This window comes from Scatophagus argus, chromosome 2, assembly GCF_020382885.2.
Source record: "Scatophagus argus isolate fScaArg1 chromosome 2, fScaArg1.pri, whole genome shotgun sequence".
NCBI lineage: Eukaryota > Metazoa > Chordata > Actinopteri > Scatophagidae > Scatophagus > Scatophagus argus.
The window spans coordinates 9778495-9800028 of record NC_058494.1 but is presented as its reverse complement, the minus strand read 5'-3'; the positions used below and the strand labels follow the sequence as shown (position 1 = coordinate 9800028).

The 21534-nt window shown below is 41.1% G+C and overlaps 2 protein-coding genes across 7 annotated transcripts in view; both read right to left on the bottom strand.

The window, feature by feature from the left end:
• The window catches only part of crebbpa (CREB binding protein a), a 41781-nt gene extending 26553 nt beyond the window's left edge, over nt 1-15228 (bottom strand). For 2 of the 3 annotated variants that reach the window (XM_046407750.1, XM_046407759.1), the window contains exons 1-2: nt 14310-15228; nt 3059-3786 (exon numbers count right to left, since the gene is read on the bottom strand). In XM_046407750.1, coding sequence (XP_046263706.1) covers nt 3059-3786; nt 14310-14397 — 816 coding nt within the window. In that variant the 5' untranslated portion in view covers nt 14398-15228. The remainder of the gene's footprint in view (nt 1-3058; nt 3787-14309) is intronic. The other variant, XM_046407767.1, reaches the window with a different exon arrangement.
• An 826-nt stretch (nt 15229-16054) lies between these two features.
• adcy9 (adenylate cyclase 9) overlaps nt 16055-21534 on the bottom strand; it is a 36637-nt gene continuing 31157 nt past the window's right edge. For all 4 annotated transcript variants that reach the window (XM_046407794.1, XM_046407784.1, XM_046407801.1 and 1 more), the window contains one exon: nt 16055-21315. In XM_046407794.1, coding sequence (XP_046263750.1) covers nt 20245-21315 — 1071 coding nt within the window. In that variant the 3' untranslated portion in view covers nt 16055-20244. The remainder of the gene's footprint in view (nt 21316-21534) is intronic.

Sequence of the window (21534 nt, the reverse complement as noted above, 5' to 3'; positions counted from 1 at the left end):
GTGACTGCTTCTATATTGTGGCAAATGTAAATACGGAACAGCCTGACTAATATCATGACGCGACTAAAACCTATGTGAGATGTTAGAAATCAGATTTTTAACCTGATACAACTCTATCCCCTCTTGAATTTCCACAGAACTTACTATCATACTATTTATCAACATGACAGTGATGGAAGAGTTTACTGGTATGGCCCACCCTAAACAAGAACCATGACTGCATATATAAAGATTTGAGGCACCAGGGGGAATTTAATTCTTGTTAGTTTCATGCTTTACACGCAGATCAACTCGCTCCTGCTCCCTCATCTATAGAGCTGCTGGGAGACCAGAGCAGAAGACTCCACCATGCCAGGCCAGGCTGTACACCCTCAGGCTGTTGACACCACTCCAACAGACCAGATGAAAAAGATCCAGCTGAGACGACCAGACACTGGCAGCCTTTCAACACAGCTGAGCAGGCAGACACACACAGTTGCACTGACACAAATGCACACCCCCTGAGCTTCACTCTTCCCATTCAGTCCCCTGCTCCGACACACTCCACACATCAGCAGGCAGGACAGTTGCCAACTATCATTTCACCGCTCTACTGCCAGGCCAGACCATTCAGCTGAGCTGCCCTCCCTTCCTCTACTTCACTGCAGTCGCCCTCTGTCATTCTAACTGATTAAGTGGTTTACAATACCCGTCTTTTCCTGTGTGACTGACAGGGCAAGCAGCCATCCAATAGGCCAGAGAAAGCAAGGTTAGTGCTCATGCCTTTGCAATAACAAAGAAACATGGGGCGGGAAGGAGCGACAGCAGTCTCTAAAAACACAAATGCCCAGAAAGAGATTTACACCCGGCGATTTAAGCACAATTGAGGAAGCCGCACACAAAGACTGGGTCTAGTGGTTTTTTTTTCTCTAGAGGTGTTGGTGACATGATAATCACAGACAACTGGCCAGGCTTACAATGCGCATACACGTTTTCCTGCAAACACTGACAGTCACCACAGATTCTTTAACATTTTCTTTTAATACTTCTTGCAGTTAAAGCATGTATATACAGCAGAGGTGCATCAATGGCAATTTTCTTGTCCGATTCTGATTTTTTTGTAAATGTGACCTGCCGATACCGATTTCTGCAGATTCCAATGTTATTTCTATGAACAATAATTGACAGTGTACGCAAACTAAAATCAAGTTTTCTTCAATGCAAAATTTTACTTTCATAATAAAACTTTACAATTTCCTCTCAAAATAAAGCAACTGGAAAGAGTAATAACAATTAAATAAAAATGAGCGGTTCACCCAAATGTATCTGACACACAAACAAAAGCAGGTGCAATAGATTTATATGATAAAACAAGTGTCAGTCACTCATATCACTTCACAGTGTGCTTATAAATTCACCAGGGCCGTGGCAATTTATCACATTTCTGAGGCCTCTTTCCTCAACTATGGAGAATGACCGGCTTGATATTGGAGATACAGGAGACTGACCGGCTTGTCTTTGGTCCAGGACCAGCACGTGATAACTGGCCAGTTCCAGTCCCTAGTTGGTTGATTGGTGCATCTCTAATATACAGCATAGTCTATTTGAAACAGTATCTCAACGCACACACTATCTCTCCGAGTCACTTCTTAGTAGTTTGTATTGTGTGTATGTGTTTGTGGGGGTTATGTATGTCTCAGTGTCTTGGCTGACACACAGTCAGTAATATATATGGCTTCCTACTGCTTTCCATTGAAACCACATTGGTGGCTTACATATAAGCAGACAATAACACTATGAACTCTCTGACACACACACCTCTCTACATACATAAAGCTGCACACATGCAATTAGTGCGTACTCACAAATGCATTTTAAAAATAAGCCTATGTGCATCGCCATGGCCCCATACTTAATATGTAGCAACCAAGGTTGCTTGCTTGATTGATTGCTGAAAATTGGGCATGAGCCTAGATGTGCCAGACTGTGATACAACTGGAGCAGTTGTCAAATGCAGAGCAAATCTTTAGGAGCAAAGATGGTGACATCTCGAATTATAAGAGGACGCACACTACTGTTTATACTAAGGATCAACCAATATGGGTTTTTCAGGGCAGATACCAAAATCAATTATTATCAAGTAAGAAAAGTGATATTTGGAACCAATATACATTTACAGTAAAACTTAAAATCATAAGTGTCAGAATTTTGAATAAACACTGAGGGAAAGCAACTAAGTGCAACTTACTCAAGTCCTTTACTCCAGTACAATTTTGAGGTATTTGTATTTAACTTGAGCATTTCAATTTTCTACTACTTTATATTTTCACAGATTGTAGTTTTTAAACCATAACATTTATTTCATAATTCAAGTTACTAGTCACTTTGCAGATTCAGATTACTGAGCACTTACGAAATATTACACGACATTACATAGTGTTGTGGGCAGACTATTGCGTGGGACCACAAGTACCAAAGCACATTTTGAAATTAATTTTTTTGATCAGCAATTTGGGGGGGGGGGGCTACCACTGATACAATAATTAGAAAAAATGCTGAATATTGTAACAATAATGAGGCAGAACCAGTCTTTCACACACCAGACTAATGGTGGAGTTAGCAGTGACCACAGCAAAGACTTGTTTAACCTCACAATATTGTTTATATCTCATATTCACACAGCCTTGTTTTTTCACTGTGTAATTTTATGTTCTGTACTATTGTAGTGAAAAAAACAGCATCTCTATAATGATCAGGCTACGCCAACCTCCGCTTGAATTCAAACTTGCTACCCAAGACGAGCTAAAATGTTACCTCCAGAATAGTTAAGTGCTAAAGGAAAAAAAGACCCAAACAACACAAAAAAATGAATCATCAAGATTGCCTGCTCTTTTCAAAAGGAATCATGTTCATCTGTATCAGATGTTCAAATGGTTTCTACTTGCCATCCTCACATTCTGGGTAAGAACAATTAATAATTCTTTGCAAACAATGAATCAGAGACAGCAACATGTTCCATGTGTGCCTCGATACATTCTTGTCTCAAAAGGACTATATTTAAGAGTGAGTAGTGACTCACCTTATTCATGTTGCCTGCTTGCTGGGCTGCACTGAGGGTGGTGTGAGCCCCCATCTGCTGCCCTCCCTGGGTGAGTGTCTCTGCCAGCGCACTCCCTGCTCCTCCTGGTCCTGATGCAGCTCCTTGCATTGTCGGCCCCTGGTACTGCATGCCTGCCACCCCTGTTCCCCGTCCTCGCCCAGCTTCAGGTCCAAGACCACCATTCATCACCTGCCCAGGCTGGGGTTGTCCTCCCTGGGCCAGGAGCCCACCATGGCCCTGACTATTGTTAATCATGGCCTGATTGAAGCCTGTTGTGTTCAAGCCCATTGTTGCAGTATTATTGTTGTTATTATGTCCTGCTACTCCAGTTGGTGTTCCTGCTTTTTGGGCCTGGGGGGACGGGTGGTTGTTGGGGGAGCCCTGGCCAAGGGGGCTCTTTCCCAGTGGTGTGCCCAGCTGCGGCCCCATACCACCTGGCTGAGGGCTAGCCGAGTTCAGCCCTGCTCCTGTGATACCGGAGGTGCTACCTGCACGAAGGAGTTCAGAGAGCTGCTTGTGCTTTGCGGCTGCATCAGGGACACCACTGCCACCGCCAAGACCTGTCGCGGTGCCACCTGGCCCACCAGCTCCAGGTGCTGCTCCACCATTTGAAGGCACCCCACCCATCAGGCTCAGATCTCCACCATTTGGGATCAACTCATCTGGAAGGTCATTCTCCAAATCATCCCAGGATAACGACCCCAAATCTAGGAGAGACGGAAAGAAAGTAAGATTTGTTGGATCAGATTTTGGAGAAGATTAACAGTTTTTTAGTATGCTGTATTGAAATGAAAATGTTGTGCTGCACTATGGCCCTGCCCCTTGAGCACAAGACAAGAATCAAGGCACAGCATGATAATAAGAGCATCACTACTGTCTGACAAACACAGTGTGACAAGAGAGGAAATCCAGCAGCACTCGGGATTCCTGCTGGGCAGTGGAGGAATATTTGTTTCAGCATCGGAGGTGTGAGCATAATACTGAGAGCCTAGGGAGCCCTGATTTTGTTTTGAGATGAAGTGACTAAGGCTGTGCAAAAAGATGGCAGAGGTGTGAGCATTACAGAGATGGTTTTCTTAGTCGAACAAAACCATGACTAATCAAATAGGTGGACAAAAGTCTTAAAAATATGTGTGCCTGTAGAGTGTCAGTATTTTGTGTTGCAGAGTATTCTGATTTAATGCCCTCCACACTGTTGCAACTTCTGATTCCACATTACCATCTGAATGGTGTATTCTGTGTATTACGTTAAGGCTGGTGAGCATAAGTTGATGGGTTTCTCTGCAATATTAGTTACTTTCAAATCTGAACTGCAAGGCAGGTGGTGCACAAGTCACAATCAATAAGTTAAAATAACAAATGTTGCCAGGGCTTCATTATGTATCAGGTCTTTGAACACTCACTCTGTAAGAAGGGCCTCTCACCAGCAACCATTTAATTAACTGCAGTGCCCTATCAAATGTGTACATATGCACATTTCGGATGTTACTTTGAACAGTACAGCGCTTCTTCAGTTTACCTTGCAGCAGGTGGGGACAAAAAAGAAATATTCCAGCCATGATAAATTTCCTGAGTTGTAAAATGCCAAAATGCCGTATGTGATCTGACCAGGGCTGGGCTTTTTTTTCTTTTAAAACTTTTATAACCACCTGCTACTGTGGCTGGTGGCTCCTAAAATCTACTAGCCACTTGGTTGTTTTAGCCGACTATACTGTGTAACTGCCTGTGCAAAATAATAAAATCTAAATATTCAACCATAGAATTTTTTTTTTAATATGGTAAATATTTGAACTCTTAAGGAACACACAGAACATAAAACTGTGAACTGATAATATGACTGTGTGGGTGTTCCTTAACATGATCATCTCCTCCAAGAGGGCTGTCTTCAGGCTGGTACCTGCTTTTGTGGCTGCCATATCCCCCAGAGCTCATTTAAGATCTAACTAAACATTGGCTGTGAGACCAGAGCTTTGTCTTGTTTTAAAATTGTGTGTGCCTATGGAGTGCCATCACGCCCATTTATTGCCTGGGCTAAACGAACTCCACAGAGTCTGCCGCTGGAAGCACGAGTTGCATTTCATGCACAAACAATTTGGACATATGTTCAAAGGCAACACTGGCATCTTTGCTGAGTTGCAGTTTATAAACACAGTTTCCCGCTGACATTTAACCAGTCACATATAACTGCGTTTCACTCTCACTTATGTCAAGCACAACGTCACAGAACACAGCCTCAGAAGTGGCTGACAAGAAAACAAGACACAGAAAGAAAGCCAGACTACAGACAGGTACACCGCAAACTGGCGCAACAACCTAATGTTACTGTTATTGGCTGATATCAAAGAGAGAACATTGGATTTACCGGATTACTGTTCGTGCAATTCATCCTCACATTGTTTTATGGTCTTTTCATGAACAGAAGGACAGTTCTGTTTCCTACCCTTTTCAAAGTTGACCCTTGGCTTAGGGTACGGTGTTGCCCAGCTGTGCTCCTCATTAAACTGTCCGAGTGAAACAAGCAGGTCTGCGATTCAATCCACTGGTCTGTCATTGCTCTATTACACCACTTTTACTTTAGCATTGCTATGGTTGGTAGGTTGCGCAAATTCAACCACCACTGCACAAAATCACCTGCATTTGATTGGTGATGGGTGCTAATTTCAAACCCTCATTCTGGCATCTGATGGACATATCATGTTCATCTTAGATAACATTATCATGAAAATAACAGCACAAACTGATTTTGAAATGAAGGCAAAATGAATAAGGAGCAGAGGCCACATTACATGTGAGGGTGGTAGGACTGTCGCTGGTGGCTTTCAAAATATATTAGCCCCTTTGTTGTTTCAGCCGAATATACTGTCTGAATAACTGTATGTGAAAAACAAATAAATTAAAAAAATATATATTCAAGGTCAAATATTCAATATTCAAATATTCAACAGAACATTTTTTAATATGGTAAGTATTTGAACTCTTAAGGAAAATCCTGACACACGCTCTCTCTCTCTCTCTCGTATGCGCGCACACACATACACACAACACCAAACCGTGAAGTGATAATATGACTGTGTGGGTGTTCCTTAACACGATCATCTACTCCAACAGGGTTTTCTTCAGGCTGGTACGTGCTTGAAAAAAACAACACATTCTGATTTTTAAATAGACGTTATGAGTAGAGGCCACATCACACGGGAGGCTGGTAGCACCATGACTTACAGAGGCAAGAATTTACTGCAGCTGAAGGTACAGGGAGCTGAGAAATATCACTTTACGCAAGACAAATATGCAAATCTACTCGTATCAAATCAAGCTTGTTAGCTGTTAACATACAAAAAGTAGAGCTTAATGTTACAGGATGGGAGTGCACAGAATATGGCAGACACAGTGAGGCAGTCGCCCTCCCATATGCCGTCTGCTGCCGCCGCTGCTGGGTGTCTTCATTGAGATTCAGTCAGAATACAGCCTTTAATGAGGGCACTTGGCCTACGTACATCCCTGAGTAAACACAGCCTTCCAGATCTGTCTCACTGGCCCGCTGTCTGTCTCTGGCATCAGGCAAGCAGGTGCTCCATGTGGAGGAAGCTTGTTTAAGGCTGAAGGGACCATGCATCTTCCTCTCTCTCGCTCCTCTCAACCCCTCTTCTTTAAGCAGCAACCACATGGATGCTCTCAGAGCAGCAGCACTCAATTCAACCACGTGCCCTCAGGCCTGGCCCTGCATTAATTTCTGAATGGGGACACACACACTCTGTGCAACCTTGCCCCCGGGTTCCTTGGCTGGAAACCAAAAATGCAAAGCAATGTTTTGGTTAGGTAGAGCCACATGCAGTCGGGGGAGCCCCAACCATGGGAATAGGGGATGGAAAGACAGATTTGCTTCTTCAGATGTCTTTTTTCACTTTCCTGGCTTCCATTTATTTCCCATTTCTCCTTCCTTCTTAAGCTCTTTTACCCAATTATCCCCCTTCTTAAATTGACTGATCACCACACTGTTCTCTTCGTCTTTCTGGATACAACCCCTGTGGCTCCTGTCCGCAGACTGGTTGCTATAAATAGCCGCAAAGACAGCCCTAACAGTAGTCCAGACTGGGGATGTCTATAATCTTGCGCTATGGCCGAGCATCTGGCCTTAGAGGTACAGCATGGCTGCCCAGTGTTTCAGTTGCTGTTTAGTACCACAGCAGGGAAAAACAAAAAACACATTGTCATGCTGAAAGGTAATGTATCATATGCTTTAAAAAAAAAAAAAAAAAAAACAATATAAGGGTTCCTGAAGTGTTCAAAAGCATCAGAATTTGGAGGGAGGTGTGGGGATACGGTCCAATGAAAGGCTATTCAGGTATGGTTTTATAAATTCAATTTGGACAGATCATTGGAGGTTTTCTGTTAATTAATATAAACTGAACTTTCTTCTGACCACAATGTTGCTACTACTACTACTACTACTACTAGGCTATCAAAAATCAAATCAGACTCATGCAGGACTTAACGTTGCATCCATAGACAAATGTTCCAGCTATGCAGCATGCATAGAGTTCAGCAGATTTCCTCACATTCCATTTGGCTAAGCTGCGTTAAGTCCAAACCATTATACATAAAAAGATATTCCAAACTGGAAATCAGCTTCCCACTGCAACAACTGTAGGGCAAATTCAGACAAGTTTGTCCATCTTTTTCAGATTTGTCATGCTCGCAGCATGGCAACGTTCACCAGTAGCTGGTCCACCACTTTGGTTCAGAGTGAAATGTCTCAGCAATCTGATTGCTGTACCTTTGGTACAGACATTAATGGTACCCAGGACATGAATCCTAATGACTTGGCACTTTTTATCTAGCTACATTAACAAGTCAAAGTTTTCCCTTCTGTCTAAAATTCTAAAATTCTGAATAAACAAATTATCAAACTGCTATCAGCATGTTTGACAGCACTCATGGACAAGAGAGGGGGAGCATACGGAGTAAGGATAGATTTGTGGACGTGATACAAACGCTTTCTAATCCCAGTGTCACCCTACAATTCTCTGGTTTATCAGTTCAACATAAATACACTGCAGGCTGGGTCCAATGCAGGTTGAATGCACCTTGCTAGGTTCCCATTAGGTCTTTTGTATGAAATGACTTCATCTTTGTTACATTGCCTTTTAGAAGCTATAATAATCCAGTCATGAGTCGCCTCTCTTGCCCACATTCAGGCAGCAACTAGAACAGCCATGTCCTGGAGCCCTAGGGAGTCTGCAATCTTGAGGTTGTTCACAACAAAACTGTCATTCCAACCAAAAATGTCAGTAAATGCTTGCAATGATTTGGGAGCTTTAATTTTTCTTTATATGAGAAATAGGTTCTGGTATAACATCCCTCCCCTAAATGCATTTCCTTTGGTGCAACCTCTCCTGTTTTGCGTTGAAGCTTGTAAGTGCACCTGTTTGGTGTGCTGTCAATCAATACTACGTTGATTTAGATCATTTGCACAGAGTAGTTTTAATGAAACATACTGTTAATAAATAAAAGTCTACAGAGCAGGCAGATACAGAGAGAGATAAAAAGAAAGCATAAGAGAAGGGAAGGTGAAACCAGGGTGCAAAAGCAAGGTGAGCTGATTAAAGCAGTTACACAGTTGTAAACACCAAACTAGGGTAAAGAACTGAATAGAATTTAAATGTTGGAATAAGAAATAAGCTACAGAAAGAGGTTACCTAATGTATTATTTCAAATATTTCCAACAAACAAATGCCACCACAACCCCAAATAAAAGGTGGTGACATGGTTAAATCTGTGGAAAACACTGATATTATTAAATCAATCAAATCAGATTTTCAACATGGATCCGTTGTAGCAGTAATGCTTAAAAAACAGGTGCGACAGCCTCTTAATTCCTAATTAATAAATTTCTGAAATTTAAATGCAGCTTTCAACCAACAACATTTTAGAGGAACAGAAGTCCCAACAAAATCACAGACACTAGTGTTTATCCAGCTTTTCTTTAATTGCTTAATGGCACAAACCATACCCAATCCGACCACAAAACTGGCAACTTTAGGCACTATACTGGCGCAATTGTCAGGACTGAAAACAGACAGAATGGCAGCAAGATGTGTTGCACCTTTTTCCAAGGTACAAGCTTTTCTCTTCCCAAAAGGAGTGTGAAGAGCGGGGCTAAATAAAAAGACGAATTATTCAAAACAGTGTACTTCATGTTTAATAGCAGCAAAACAAAGTACTCTTCATAAAGACATGAACTCTGTCTCTCTTTTTCTCTCACCCTGTGTGTTTGAGAGACAGAAGATGACAGAGAGGAAAGCAGAAGGTAAAGGTGGACTATTGCACATTATTAATAATTTGCTCTGTCACCCATTGACATAAAAATCCAAACCTGTGATATTTTCTTGTATGTTGATCCAAAATTGCCCAATTCATTGCCTGCTGGAAACTGCAACTCACTAATGGAAAGCGTAGGGTTGTAAGCTCCCAGTCGACTGGTCGATTTAATGGTCGCTATGTTCTGGTTCGACCAAAATTCTGATTGGTCGATGTTTTTGCCATGTTAATTTAATCAGGAGGAAATTACAGAGTGTTAATGCGGGTGTTTTCAGAGCACCCCGATTTCACAGGCAATAGTCTGTCTTCAGAACACCCCCCTTGTTTTTACTATTTTGGATTAGTCCAACCCACTAGAGACAGCTAGACTGAAGAATGTAGTAGGTCCAATGGTTTGAAGAATATTTACTTAATTTTGAGCATTTCATTTACAGTCAGTCCTCTATTATGTCAAAGACATCAGCATTGTGGCAGCATTTTATAAAAATAGATAACAGAAAAAAAGTTGAATGTAAAGTTTGCAAATCACACCTTGACTACAAACATGACATATCACCTAAAAGCGTTAAGCTAACTTGTCTGCATTAGGTTGCTCCGTCGGTTTTGAGTATATGAACATATCAGAATTGCCCCCCTAACCCCCCCACATTAGTCGATTTTCAGTTGAAATTTGAGGGCATCAGCCGACCAAGAATTTCTTTGGCTGATTACAGCCCTAGGAAAGCATACCATATAAACTCAAAAATGAAGAATGTTTTAGAAGTCCCCTTAACTGTCTCAAAGCAGGTTTCCAAGGGAGCTCCACTGTAATTCGAAACACGGCCAGCTCTGCCAGCAGCTCTCTCTTCCACAGCGACTCTGTGCTTCTACTCCGCTTAGTCGTCCCCACATAACACTCTATAATGCCCTGTATGTTTTGCACTTACTTCATATATAATCGTGCTGTGAGAAAAAAAATCTCTCCAGGTTTGGTGTGAACACAAGGGAATTATGACTAAAGAGTTTAAACTATGCCAGACCTCTAAAAAAACAGAACAGGTAAGAGAAATTCTGAAAGTTGCACTGGAATTGGCAGCATGCTTCTTACAGCAAGAGGCCCAGGATAGCCGATTCGCTTAGTGCCACAGGTGGTGCATGTCGCCCTAACTTGCTGTTTGTACTAGAGTTCAGAAATGTGTAACAGTGCCACTATACTACTCTGATGTCGTCCATAAGAGAAAACTCATCAGTAACGAGTTGGTGCATGTTATGCCATCTATGTGCTTTAATACTGCAGCCTGCAAAGCCTTGTTTTGATCCACACCCATCTGGACTGTTTAAGTAACAGAATGACATTGTTAAATCAAACTCAGCACCTCAGCATCGAAAATCCAACTTAATATCCTTGTTGCATTCTCTTGCACGGAGCAGCAAACCAGCTAAGCCAGCTAGAAAAGAAAAAAAAGAGAATGTTGTCATAAAAGCTTTACATAGACAGAGGCGGTGGGTGGTGACACACCACCCTCCATCTCCCCTTGTCTGCCCCGCTGCTCCCCCTTCTTTTTCCTCGGGGTTTTTCTGGTTGCCTACAAGCCGGCACATAAATGCCTCCATTAGAGGCTGTGTCATGAGCTTACTGTCTGCCTGCTAGGCATTAAGGGTGCCATTTGCACAGTGGTAAGTGAACATTTGGTTGTTTGAGGCGTGGTCATGACTGACACACGGAGCTGAACTAAGATCACAGTAAGGCATGCATCAAATATTCACTAGTTAGTTTTCAGCACACTTGTGGCTTTGATCACTATAAAGACAGAGAGCATGCTGAGATCCGTCCTATTCCTAGACATCTTAACCTTGCTATAAAAGACGCTTATAAGCAAGGCCATCGCAATTTACAGTTTGATTAAATGTAATCAGCTCCCGATGGGCATTAACACATTCTTCTAACAAACACTGACTCAACTTGAAATAGGTCAGTAAAATGTTAGGACATTTTACTATAACCTATGTGCACTACCAATAGATTGTTTTTTGTGGACACAGGGGCACAGGGGAGCTAAGGGACCCTGCAGAGTGACATATGGCCTGAATAGAAGAGAGGGGGGCATGGTTGCTCTCTGTGTCTACAATAAAAGAGAAACTCCCCAAATGCACATAAAAGTTGACTGCATAAAAACTAGTACACAGACGCTACAAGAATATATGTTTTACTGCACACATAATTAAGCAAACCCTCCCCACAGGCTACACTGCACCCTAAAACGGGACATGCAACTCAAACCAAGCTCTACTGCAAATGGGAAAGGCCAAATGTCAGAGCAGAAGGGTGCCACTCACAAAACCTCAGGCACGGCAGTCATTAAAAAGTGAAAGTCAACTCTTTATCACAGTAATTTACAGCTGACGACAGTGGCAGCCAGTGCTGTCCCACAGGGTCCGTCAGGTCTTAATTGTAACTGGCAAAAACTATAAAGGGTAGGCAGGGCCGGTTTAATGATTGATCACGGCAGACATGTGGTGCCTCTGACATGTGTGATGGGCGTTGTAATTCATTGCTGTTGTGACAGCTGTTTTTGTTGAAAGGCTGTCCAACTTATTTTTCTTGCAGACTAGACAAAATCAAAATCAATGAAAACCACGTGCCATTTCATAAACGTCGTACCCTCAAGAAAATCATCTAACTACAGATACATATTAAAACAAACATCTTACAGTGTACATTATGCACAATGCTCAACAGATGTACATTCCTGCAACTTTACTCGCATATTGATTCCAAAACAAACTTTTTATTTGTCCAGATACCAGGCAGACAGAAATAACTGCCAACTTATGTTCCAGAGGTACATTAAAGCAGCAGTACTCAACTTCTTAAAACTACTTTATTGGTGAAATCAAGTTGAGCAATAGAAGGCCATTATACCATTATCCTGTGCTGTTGGAAATATAATGTGTTATTATTTTCGGACAGTTCACTCACCACTAGTCCCAACTCTACTGAGTTCTAATGTATCAGTGTTATTTTAATATTTAATATTTCAATATCAAGTTTTATGTCTGCCATAAAATGTTTTAATTCATTTAAGCGTCATTGTGCTGATAGTAACTGTACTGCTACTATGAAACCATGATATTGTCTGAGAAAGCTATCGTACTATGAAAATCACATGCCACTTCAACCGCAATGTGTACAGTGAGACTGCCAGATACTCAGCTAGTATCTTGCACCCACGTCTGCTGCTGTAAATCAGTCCCAACAGAGTCTAGTAAACCCAGATTAGCCTACAGAAGTTGCCTGTCAGTTAATGAACCATGTTTTGATGCTGCTGAGGAAATAAATTCCTAACAACCTCTTAACTTCACAAATGCATTAGATTGTCATTTGTCAAGTGCACAAGAAATCGAGTGCTACAGAGTATCATGTTATCATATTAGAAAATGAGAAGAGACTTTTCAAAAGTTAGAGGAAATCTTCCAACAGCATGACAAAAGTATGTGTAAACATGCGACTTTTTGGAGTTCGCTACACTAGAAACTTTGGTTACTTGACTTTTGTTTTTATGTACTCTGCTGATCTGAGCACAACATGCACAAGGTATTCAATACAATATTACAGTACACATTGTTTAAGTCTTTTTTTTATCTTCTCAATGTGTTCATGCAAAAACAGGTGTTCCAAAAAGCAACTTACAATCTCACTATCAAACTTGTCTGACTTTAGTGAACAAGGCAGAAATCCATAACTCCCCTATATCTTCAAATTAAAACTAATGTTCTCCAGATGCCAAACACAGAGCATACATGCAGATTTCAATCACGCATTCCAAAACATTTTTCACACGTGCATTCTGTGTATAGAAAGAAATTACATTTGAACCTATGGTATTCAGCAAAAACTTCAAATAAAATATTAACTGTACAATCAAACACAGACTGATCACAAGCAGATTGGTGTGTGGGTTCATATGCTCGCTTGTGGGGAGCTGTGGGCAGGCATATGACCGTTTTGTGTCTCTGCTAATTCATATTTTGACACTTGGTAGCTGAACTGAACATCAGTACGAAATGCTATTTGTCACTGATCCTTCTTTTCCCTCTTGCTGATACGCCATCATTACACTACACAGACCCGAACACTGACCGCAATAAATAAAATATTTCTCGTCGAATAAACTGCTTTAGAAGAGCCAGTCTGCAAATTTGATTATCAACATTGACATCAATTTCTGACGCAGTCTGTCATGAAATTAAGAAAATTAATTAAAACAACTAATTTTAGATTAGGCGTGATTTTTTTTAGTAGTCATTGCGTTATTTGAGTGGGAAGATACAGTAGCATTGTGTCTACAGCACGCCATCAGAGCTGTTTGCTGCCATATGCTTTTGGAGTCAAGCAAATACAAGGAATGCGCTTTTCTAACACATGCGCTCAGTTTCCAGTGTGATGCAACCAGTTACAACTTAAGCAGTCTAATGCAAAAGTGCTGCTAAAACGTCCAACTTTATAATGTTCATCAATGTTTGACTGCTTTGACTGTTTAAGAGGGGTGTTGCTGTAACTGTGTTCATTTCGAAGACTGCAGTTTGTAGCGCTATTGAATTGTGTTGGCGTTCATTCCGATGGACGCGGTATTTATTCTGAGACTGTTGTCAAGATTGCATTAGCACAAGGCAAGTGTACCTAATAAATTGGCACTTGAGTATACAGGGTTGGTCCTTCCAATTACTCGCTCACCACAGAACCAGACCACAACACTGCAATAAAACCACAGTAACTACTTCCAACAAATACCCCAACACACCTGGCTGACCTCATGACTTCAAACTGTGTTGCACAGGTGGTCAATAAATTTCTGAAACAATATCACACGGAAATGTTACATGTAAATATTGATGACACTGGTGTTAAATATGCAGACGATGAGGCCTTTACCTGGTCCATCAGACGCTGACAAGGCAGGTGAATTCAGCTTCGGCCGTTTGGAGTTGGGAGGTCCGACGTCCAGCAGGTTTTCAGCCATAGTTGTTGTCTTGTCCGGCTGGTTGCTTAAGTTGATAATTACGATTACCTTGTCACAGAGAAGCTGTTATATCGGTTAGTACATTAGCAAGCTGGCTGCCTGCTAACGTTAGCTAACTGGCTAATAGCTAGCTAATTGCCTGCTACCAGCTAAGTTAACTGTTAGCGTTAGCTACTCCTTGCTGCGAGAGTGTCGTTCAAAAGAGATGCAATAGCGCCCCGCTTCGCCACCGCCATTCACCCCATGATAATCCAACACCCAACACCCACATTATCATCGTTAAATAACCCAAAATAAAATATTCCCCATGTAAAAAGCGATCTTCAGAATGACAATCCAATAAAATCAGGTGGACTGCTGCATTCCCGGGAAAAGGTCGTAATTTCTAGATGTTCGAAGTACCCATTTTGCGTGACGTCAAATTTCTTCATGCAACAATCGCGCGAAGCTCCACAAAAATGCACAATTGCATAAAAATGCTGTATTTTTGCAAACGACTTCGAAAGTCGCGATCTGGTCTCCGCTTGCCCACGGTAAACAATACTGCTCCCGAACGGCGACAGGGGCTGAATCGCCGCACTCTGAAGGGGAAATCAGATATACGGAGCTTTTTTGCCCGACGACCACTGATCCAATTCCCGTTTTTTCGCACAAAACGTCTCCGAAGAGATGTTAAGATGTCGTTTTCTGGGGAAGGATGCTGTCATATCGCGGTAAGGATGCTCGATTTCTACGTAAAAACCAGAGTTGGACCGAAATCCTAATTCCGAGCCACGACAAGATGGCGGCTGTTGATTCCTTCGATACAAAAAAGTTTTTTTTTCTTTTCCAGATCGACTGTGGAGGGGGAGGGGCCGCGCTATCACGCCCTACGTGAAAACGCCGCTACTGTTGACCACTGGGGGCGCTACAGCACCGCTAGAAATACACACAAGCAATTTACAAATTACTTTATTCAATACTGCTACTTATACATTATTGTTAAATTATATAAGAAATATAATGTATAATGTAAATAATTTCGAAAATTCAATAAAATAGTTCTGAATAATACTGCATATTAATTAAAGCTATTTGTTGCATGTTATGTTAAGAGTTAAACTATTTTAATTCTTAATAACACCAATTAGATATTTAATGGAGGACAGTTCAATACAGACAAAAGTACACTGCCTTAGAGGTGGTATGGTTACCGTTTTTAAAAAAAAAAAAAAAAGATATGATTTGCTATCACACCCATAAAGCAGATTTTTGTGCATGCTAGATAAAAACACAAAAATTACCAACACTCTTGTGTGTTGCAACACTCTCAATAGTTTATGGTTTTCCTTTTTTAATCACATTTTACTTTTGCACTTCACGGTCTTTAGATGTCTACTCTAACTTTACTTTTGTTTGATATAAAAAAAACAAATCAATAACCTATATTGGTTCCAGCAGTGAATATTTAGTAAAGTACACGCAGTTTACGCTGCTTAGTCATCAGCCAGCTGATCAAAATCACCTCTGCCTTATTGACAGCATTGGGGTTCTCTGAATGCCTTCCTAAGACTTGGCCAACCTGCAGTGTGCAATTTAAAAACAAAAGAAAATGCACTATTCAGTCTGATTATTGAGCTAATGTGCATAATATGGTTCACATAAACATAAATCTTTGTATGTCAGAGTGCACTCAACTGCATGGAGATTTATTTCTCTCACACTGGAAAAAAAGAGTAATAAAATCATAACATTCACACTTACTCAGATAGACACACATTGAATCAATTTGTTAATATGTGTCAATTTTTCATTGTTTTCTGGCAAAATCTGACACATGCACATGTATAAAAAAATCATATGTGACATAAAATAACTGCATATGTACAAACACTGAGTGCTTTGTGCAAATGTGTACAGATTACGATCATGTGTTGATAAATGATACATGGGTAATGTGCACAAAACATACATAATACATCTCATTCATGAACATAAAATGAATACAAAGATTTTTTTAAATCAAACAACTCTGTCTCATTTTTGTCCCAGTGTAATAAAGAACACATAAGGGTTGAAGTTACTAGAAAATTTAAAATGAAAAGATGTGGAGCTGTCACCATTTAAATGAATGATTAGGTGATGCTTTTTTACCACGGTGATTTTAGCAAGTGCTACTAAAACACTCCATGCCTTTATGCCTCGTCCTTATTTTTCTTTCACAAAGCAGAATTACACTTCTTCAACAAAAAAGGTCTTAAAAATCTCTTCAATGCACTTGGTTGTTTTCTTGATTGCATTGTTTAACTGCAGCACTTGGCTTCTTGGGACACTCCTCTGCCAAACCTTGTCATAAGCAAATCATCCATCAGTACCCTGTCAGAGAAGAACAATCTTAGATCTGCAAAGCTTGGTGATTTGAAGAATCCTGCGTGTTGGCAACAAATGCTTAAAAAAGAACGATACTGAAATGAAATAAAAAGATGGTAGTATGGTGCAGAATTCAAGCTAAAAGTGTAGTGTGTCTAGCAAAGAAGAAAGTTGCTCATTCATTCCCATGCAAACAAGATAATAAACACTCCTATCCCCACTGTATCAGAGATCACAGAGCCGGCACTGTTCAGTTTAATATTTTATTTATACGTGAATACAGATGTGCGCTACTGGAGCGGTTCTATGCCCATCAACCTGTGGATTCCCACGCTTCAAAATCAACTATGGCTAGTTTGTTTTATTGTTGCACATGCCAGTGCCACAGTGATGTGGCCTGAAAAGTCATCATGGTTTACCTAACAGCATGAGGCAGACAGGTAATCTGGAAAATGTAGGGGGAAAAAAAAACAAGAACTTTCCTTCAAAACTGCTACCTGATATTGATATTGACCTGTGATATGGTTCATTTGGTTTGGTAAACTTGATCATGATGAGAATGTGTGTCACAAGAAGACAACAAGAGATGTGCCTGTTAGAAAAGTTTTTAGCCATCACAGCCTTCAAAACCTCTTTGGATTTTAAAAAGACCTTATACTGCTAGACATATCGTGATCATTTCTTACAAATAATCACAGCCCGTTGAACATATTCGTAATTCGGAAGGCACTGGTTGTCTATGTTGCACGATGGCAGAGGTGAGACGTTAAAAAACAGATGTTTTTTATGTTATAAATGAAAACGACCACATAAATAGAGATGTTCCCCCTTTTTTTTTTTTTTTGTCCTTACAAGATATGGTTGTGGTATGTGTTTGCACACAGATTTGAAACTTCAGGGCTTTTTTCCCCTCCATTTTAAAGAATGTAGATTTGTGCATGTAATTCCTATACTGATATGGCAGCAATGGCCTCATAATTGATTTCCTTTCGCATCATATTGCAGTGATCTTTCTCCTGTTATCCAACTGGAGTAAAAATTAAATATCTTCCTTACATACATACAAACACACACGCGCAACGTACAAGGAGGGAAACAAGTGCTTTCAGGAGTAAAGAACAAAGAGAACTACAGATGGAGTCAGTGTCCAGCTATTCAATGAGAACACCACCACACTATCCCAGGTGACTGGTTAATGACAGAATGAAAGAGCTGGAAAAAGAGCAAAAAGAAAGAAAAAAAAGACAGAATTTGCAACTGCAGCAAAACGTCCACACAATTTCCTCATACATACAATCATAATCTATCCTCATTATGAAAACAGCATGATAGAAAAAAAAACTTTCTGAAAACCAAAATACTCAAAAAATACAGTCATACTTATAGGCACCACAACACAATCAGCTAGTTTAGGTTGCACTGCACCTATAGATCACTCAATTAAAGTGGCACAATTTAAGTTTATTGATACAGTAGAGGGCCCCCTGCTTATAAAGGCTGTGACAGGATAAAGTTAAACGTCCCACCCCTGCAACAGCAAATCACACAGCTAAAGGCAGACATAACTGTTGAATGAATCTACAAAGATGGACTGACCAATGGTTGTTTTTTCTTCTGGCAACGAAGGCAACGGATGGATCATCACAACATTTGAGTTTGAGGTTTGACACACAGTACTGTAGAAACTGTAGTTGATCTGTGCTTTGACACTTTCACCAACAGCAATGTGGACCACCCCATTATCGATCAAGAACTACACAGTGATTGTCCCTCACAGTCCCACTTCAAGTGATACTCCACTCAAAATCTTTAGAGTCTCAGTGTCTCGGCCACTGCAGGTTTTACAGTATAGTCTGGTGTAGTTTACTTACTGTTGACAAATGTGATGAAAATACCAAAACAAGCGATGAAACAGTCCAACTAACAACTATTGTCTGTGTAGCAAACACCTCATATATGTCATTTGTCTGTTCTGTAGAGCTTCACTGTTGTCCAAAAACTACTAAAATCATTAGTGAATCACTTCACTGCACTGGCTAACATGTTCCTTCATTACAACATTTTATAGGCAATAGTCAATCCCACATACACTGTCCTGCTGTTGGAAATACTCGCAAGCGCATCAAACCAGCCACTGAAAATAGTCCCCACAAATGCACTGTTTACTCCTGTATGATATACATTTGCAACAAAATACAGTGTCCACCTTAACCACTAAGCCAGCATGGCACCCCATTTTGGCTTAGGGGTTAAGGTACAACCATGAACCACAACCCCCCATTTCCTAGAATGAAACAAATGCATGTAAACTGACTAACACACTGTTGGTTTTGATTGGTTTCACCAGATTCATAAATAACAAAAATATAAAATATAGGCAAGTGAGGAAACAGGACAGCACAGAAGTGGGTTATGCTGTAGGATTGGTTGCAGAAGTTTCTGTTGAATCCAGCATCAGTTCAGTCTGATTCCTTTTTACACGTGTGTCAGGTCTACAGGTTTCACACTCAGGACAAAGGACTGAGGACTTGGGTGGAGTATCACTTTAAGCATATTTAAAGTGCCTTCCTGCTTTTGCAATGATCTCACTTTTTAAATCCTCCTTTACTATCTAAATTCCCTTATTGATTTGTGCTTTTGATTGTGCTTGTTGTGACAGATAAGAGCTCTGTTTAAACTTTCTAAAAAAAAAAAAAAAAAAAAAAAGAAAGAAAGTTATTTCACGGTAATAACTACCAAATACAAGTGGTCGAGAAAACACTGTGCAAGACCTGTGCTTAAAATGTGCATTTAGCTGCTACACAAACTAAAATCTAGGCAGCCTGCTTTGCAGCATGTCCCCTTTTACCGAGACTGTAGCACAAATGAATACTGTATCAAGCCCTCATGTCAAAGCAGAATACATAAATTAACACTGCTTCATGTGATTCCCTCATTCTTCCCATAGTTCCCTGCTCAGACCATCATGCTGCACTGGCACTTATATAGAATCTAAAATTATTTTCCCTTAAGGTCAAGACTTTGATCAAGTTAAAACAAATGATATGGCACAACAATAATGATTGTTTTAAACAAATACTTGCATTGAAAATAAAAGCATGGAGTAAGAAACCACAGCATGTTCTGTAGTTTATGATTGTTTAAACTTTGTTCAGTATTCATATTTGTTCTTTCACTGTTCTAGTCCTGAAGGCACTTAATAACAAAAATGAATAAGAAAAAACAACAAGAACACTTCCTTCTCTCTGAACCCCTTTAAGCCTTCTCCGCAATACACTGCTGTGCGCAACACAGGTCTAGCCCCTTCCACGAAAGGCATGAGTAACCACTTTTATAGCCACTGTTTGTGTTGGAGTGACACACTCCACACACACTTCTTCTTTATCCATGCTTAACACACTTCACCCTTGCCTAAAGGGAGCAACAACATGGCCATGCCTGCAGTCAGTCTTGGAGAGGGAGTAGCTGGGGCAGCAGGGGGACAGAGGAGAGGAGAGATCAGAGACGAGCATAAAACTCTTCATTGAGTTTTGTTAGCTCATTGGCCTCCTCCTCTTCAGTCTCCTCTTCTTGAAGTGCGAGAGGAGCATGCTGCACCAGGGAGGGCACCTGTGCAGCACTAGGTTCTGGGCCTAGTTTAGAGTGGGGAGGATGGTGAAGATCTGTTGCAGGGGGCTGCCCAGGGAGGTGTGGAGCGTCCCTATATCCTTCCTCTCTCAACTCTGTGGACTTAGCTTGGACATGCTCAGGCCCTGCTCTTGAAAGCCTCACAGCACTTTGCGGTTGAGGAGAGACCGTAGAAAAAGAGGAGGAAGGAGGAAGAGGAGTGGGGGAAAAGGAAGAAGAGGGAGGGAGAGCTGCTAGCTGGCCAACAGCTCCTGAAGTCTTATTGGCTATTGATGTCATGGGCAAGGGTCCAACGACGGCGTCCAGCTCCGTTCGATCTTGATATATACTTTCCCCACTTCTGGGGTACAGAAAGGTCCTCATTTGACCTTTGCCCTTAACATTCACTGTACCTCTATAGTCAAACTCCAAGCCCATGGCACTGAGCACAGCGTGGCTCTCCTCGCTCACCTGCACCCGACACTCCACGCCAGTGGAGTCCATGCGACTCGCAATGTTGACAGTGTCTCCCCAGATGTCATAGAGCAGCTTAGTGGTGCCGATCACCCCCGCTGTCAGCGGTCCGTGGTTAAATCCAATACGGAGCTTGAAACCAAAACCCAGCATGTTCTTGTTGAAGTCGTCCAGGACGCCCATCATCTCCAGGGCAAAGTTGAAAAGTGCTCTCAGGTGAGCGTGTGGAGAGTCCTCATCATTCTCAGCCAGCTGCTGGACATTCAGTCCCGATGCTGCCATGTAGGTGGCACCGATTGTCTTGATTTTTTCCACGCTTTTGAATTCATGTTTGCGAAGGAGCTCATCAAAGTCTCCAATTAGCTCGTTGAGGACACGGTAGCACTCTTTCCCGCCCTCGTAGCTCTCTTCATAGAATTCACTGAAGTTTACGATACTGGCAAAGATCACACCCACGTTGTCATGGTTCTTGGAGTAGCTCTGGGTCACCTGACAGAAAATTGAGACAAAGATGAGCGAATAACAGTGAGCTCATGTTATGAGAGAAATTACTTCGAATGACATGTTTTCTTACTTTATTTTGCAATTCTGGATGTATTCATTTGTTTATTTTTGTTTTTTCCTGGATTTATGTACTAGAGTCTGCCTCCATAATATATAAAATATGCCATGTGTTCCTGTATCCTGGGAGCAACATGTATGAATGCC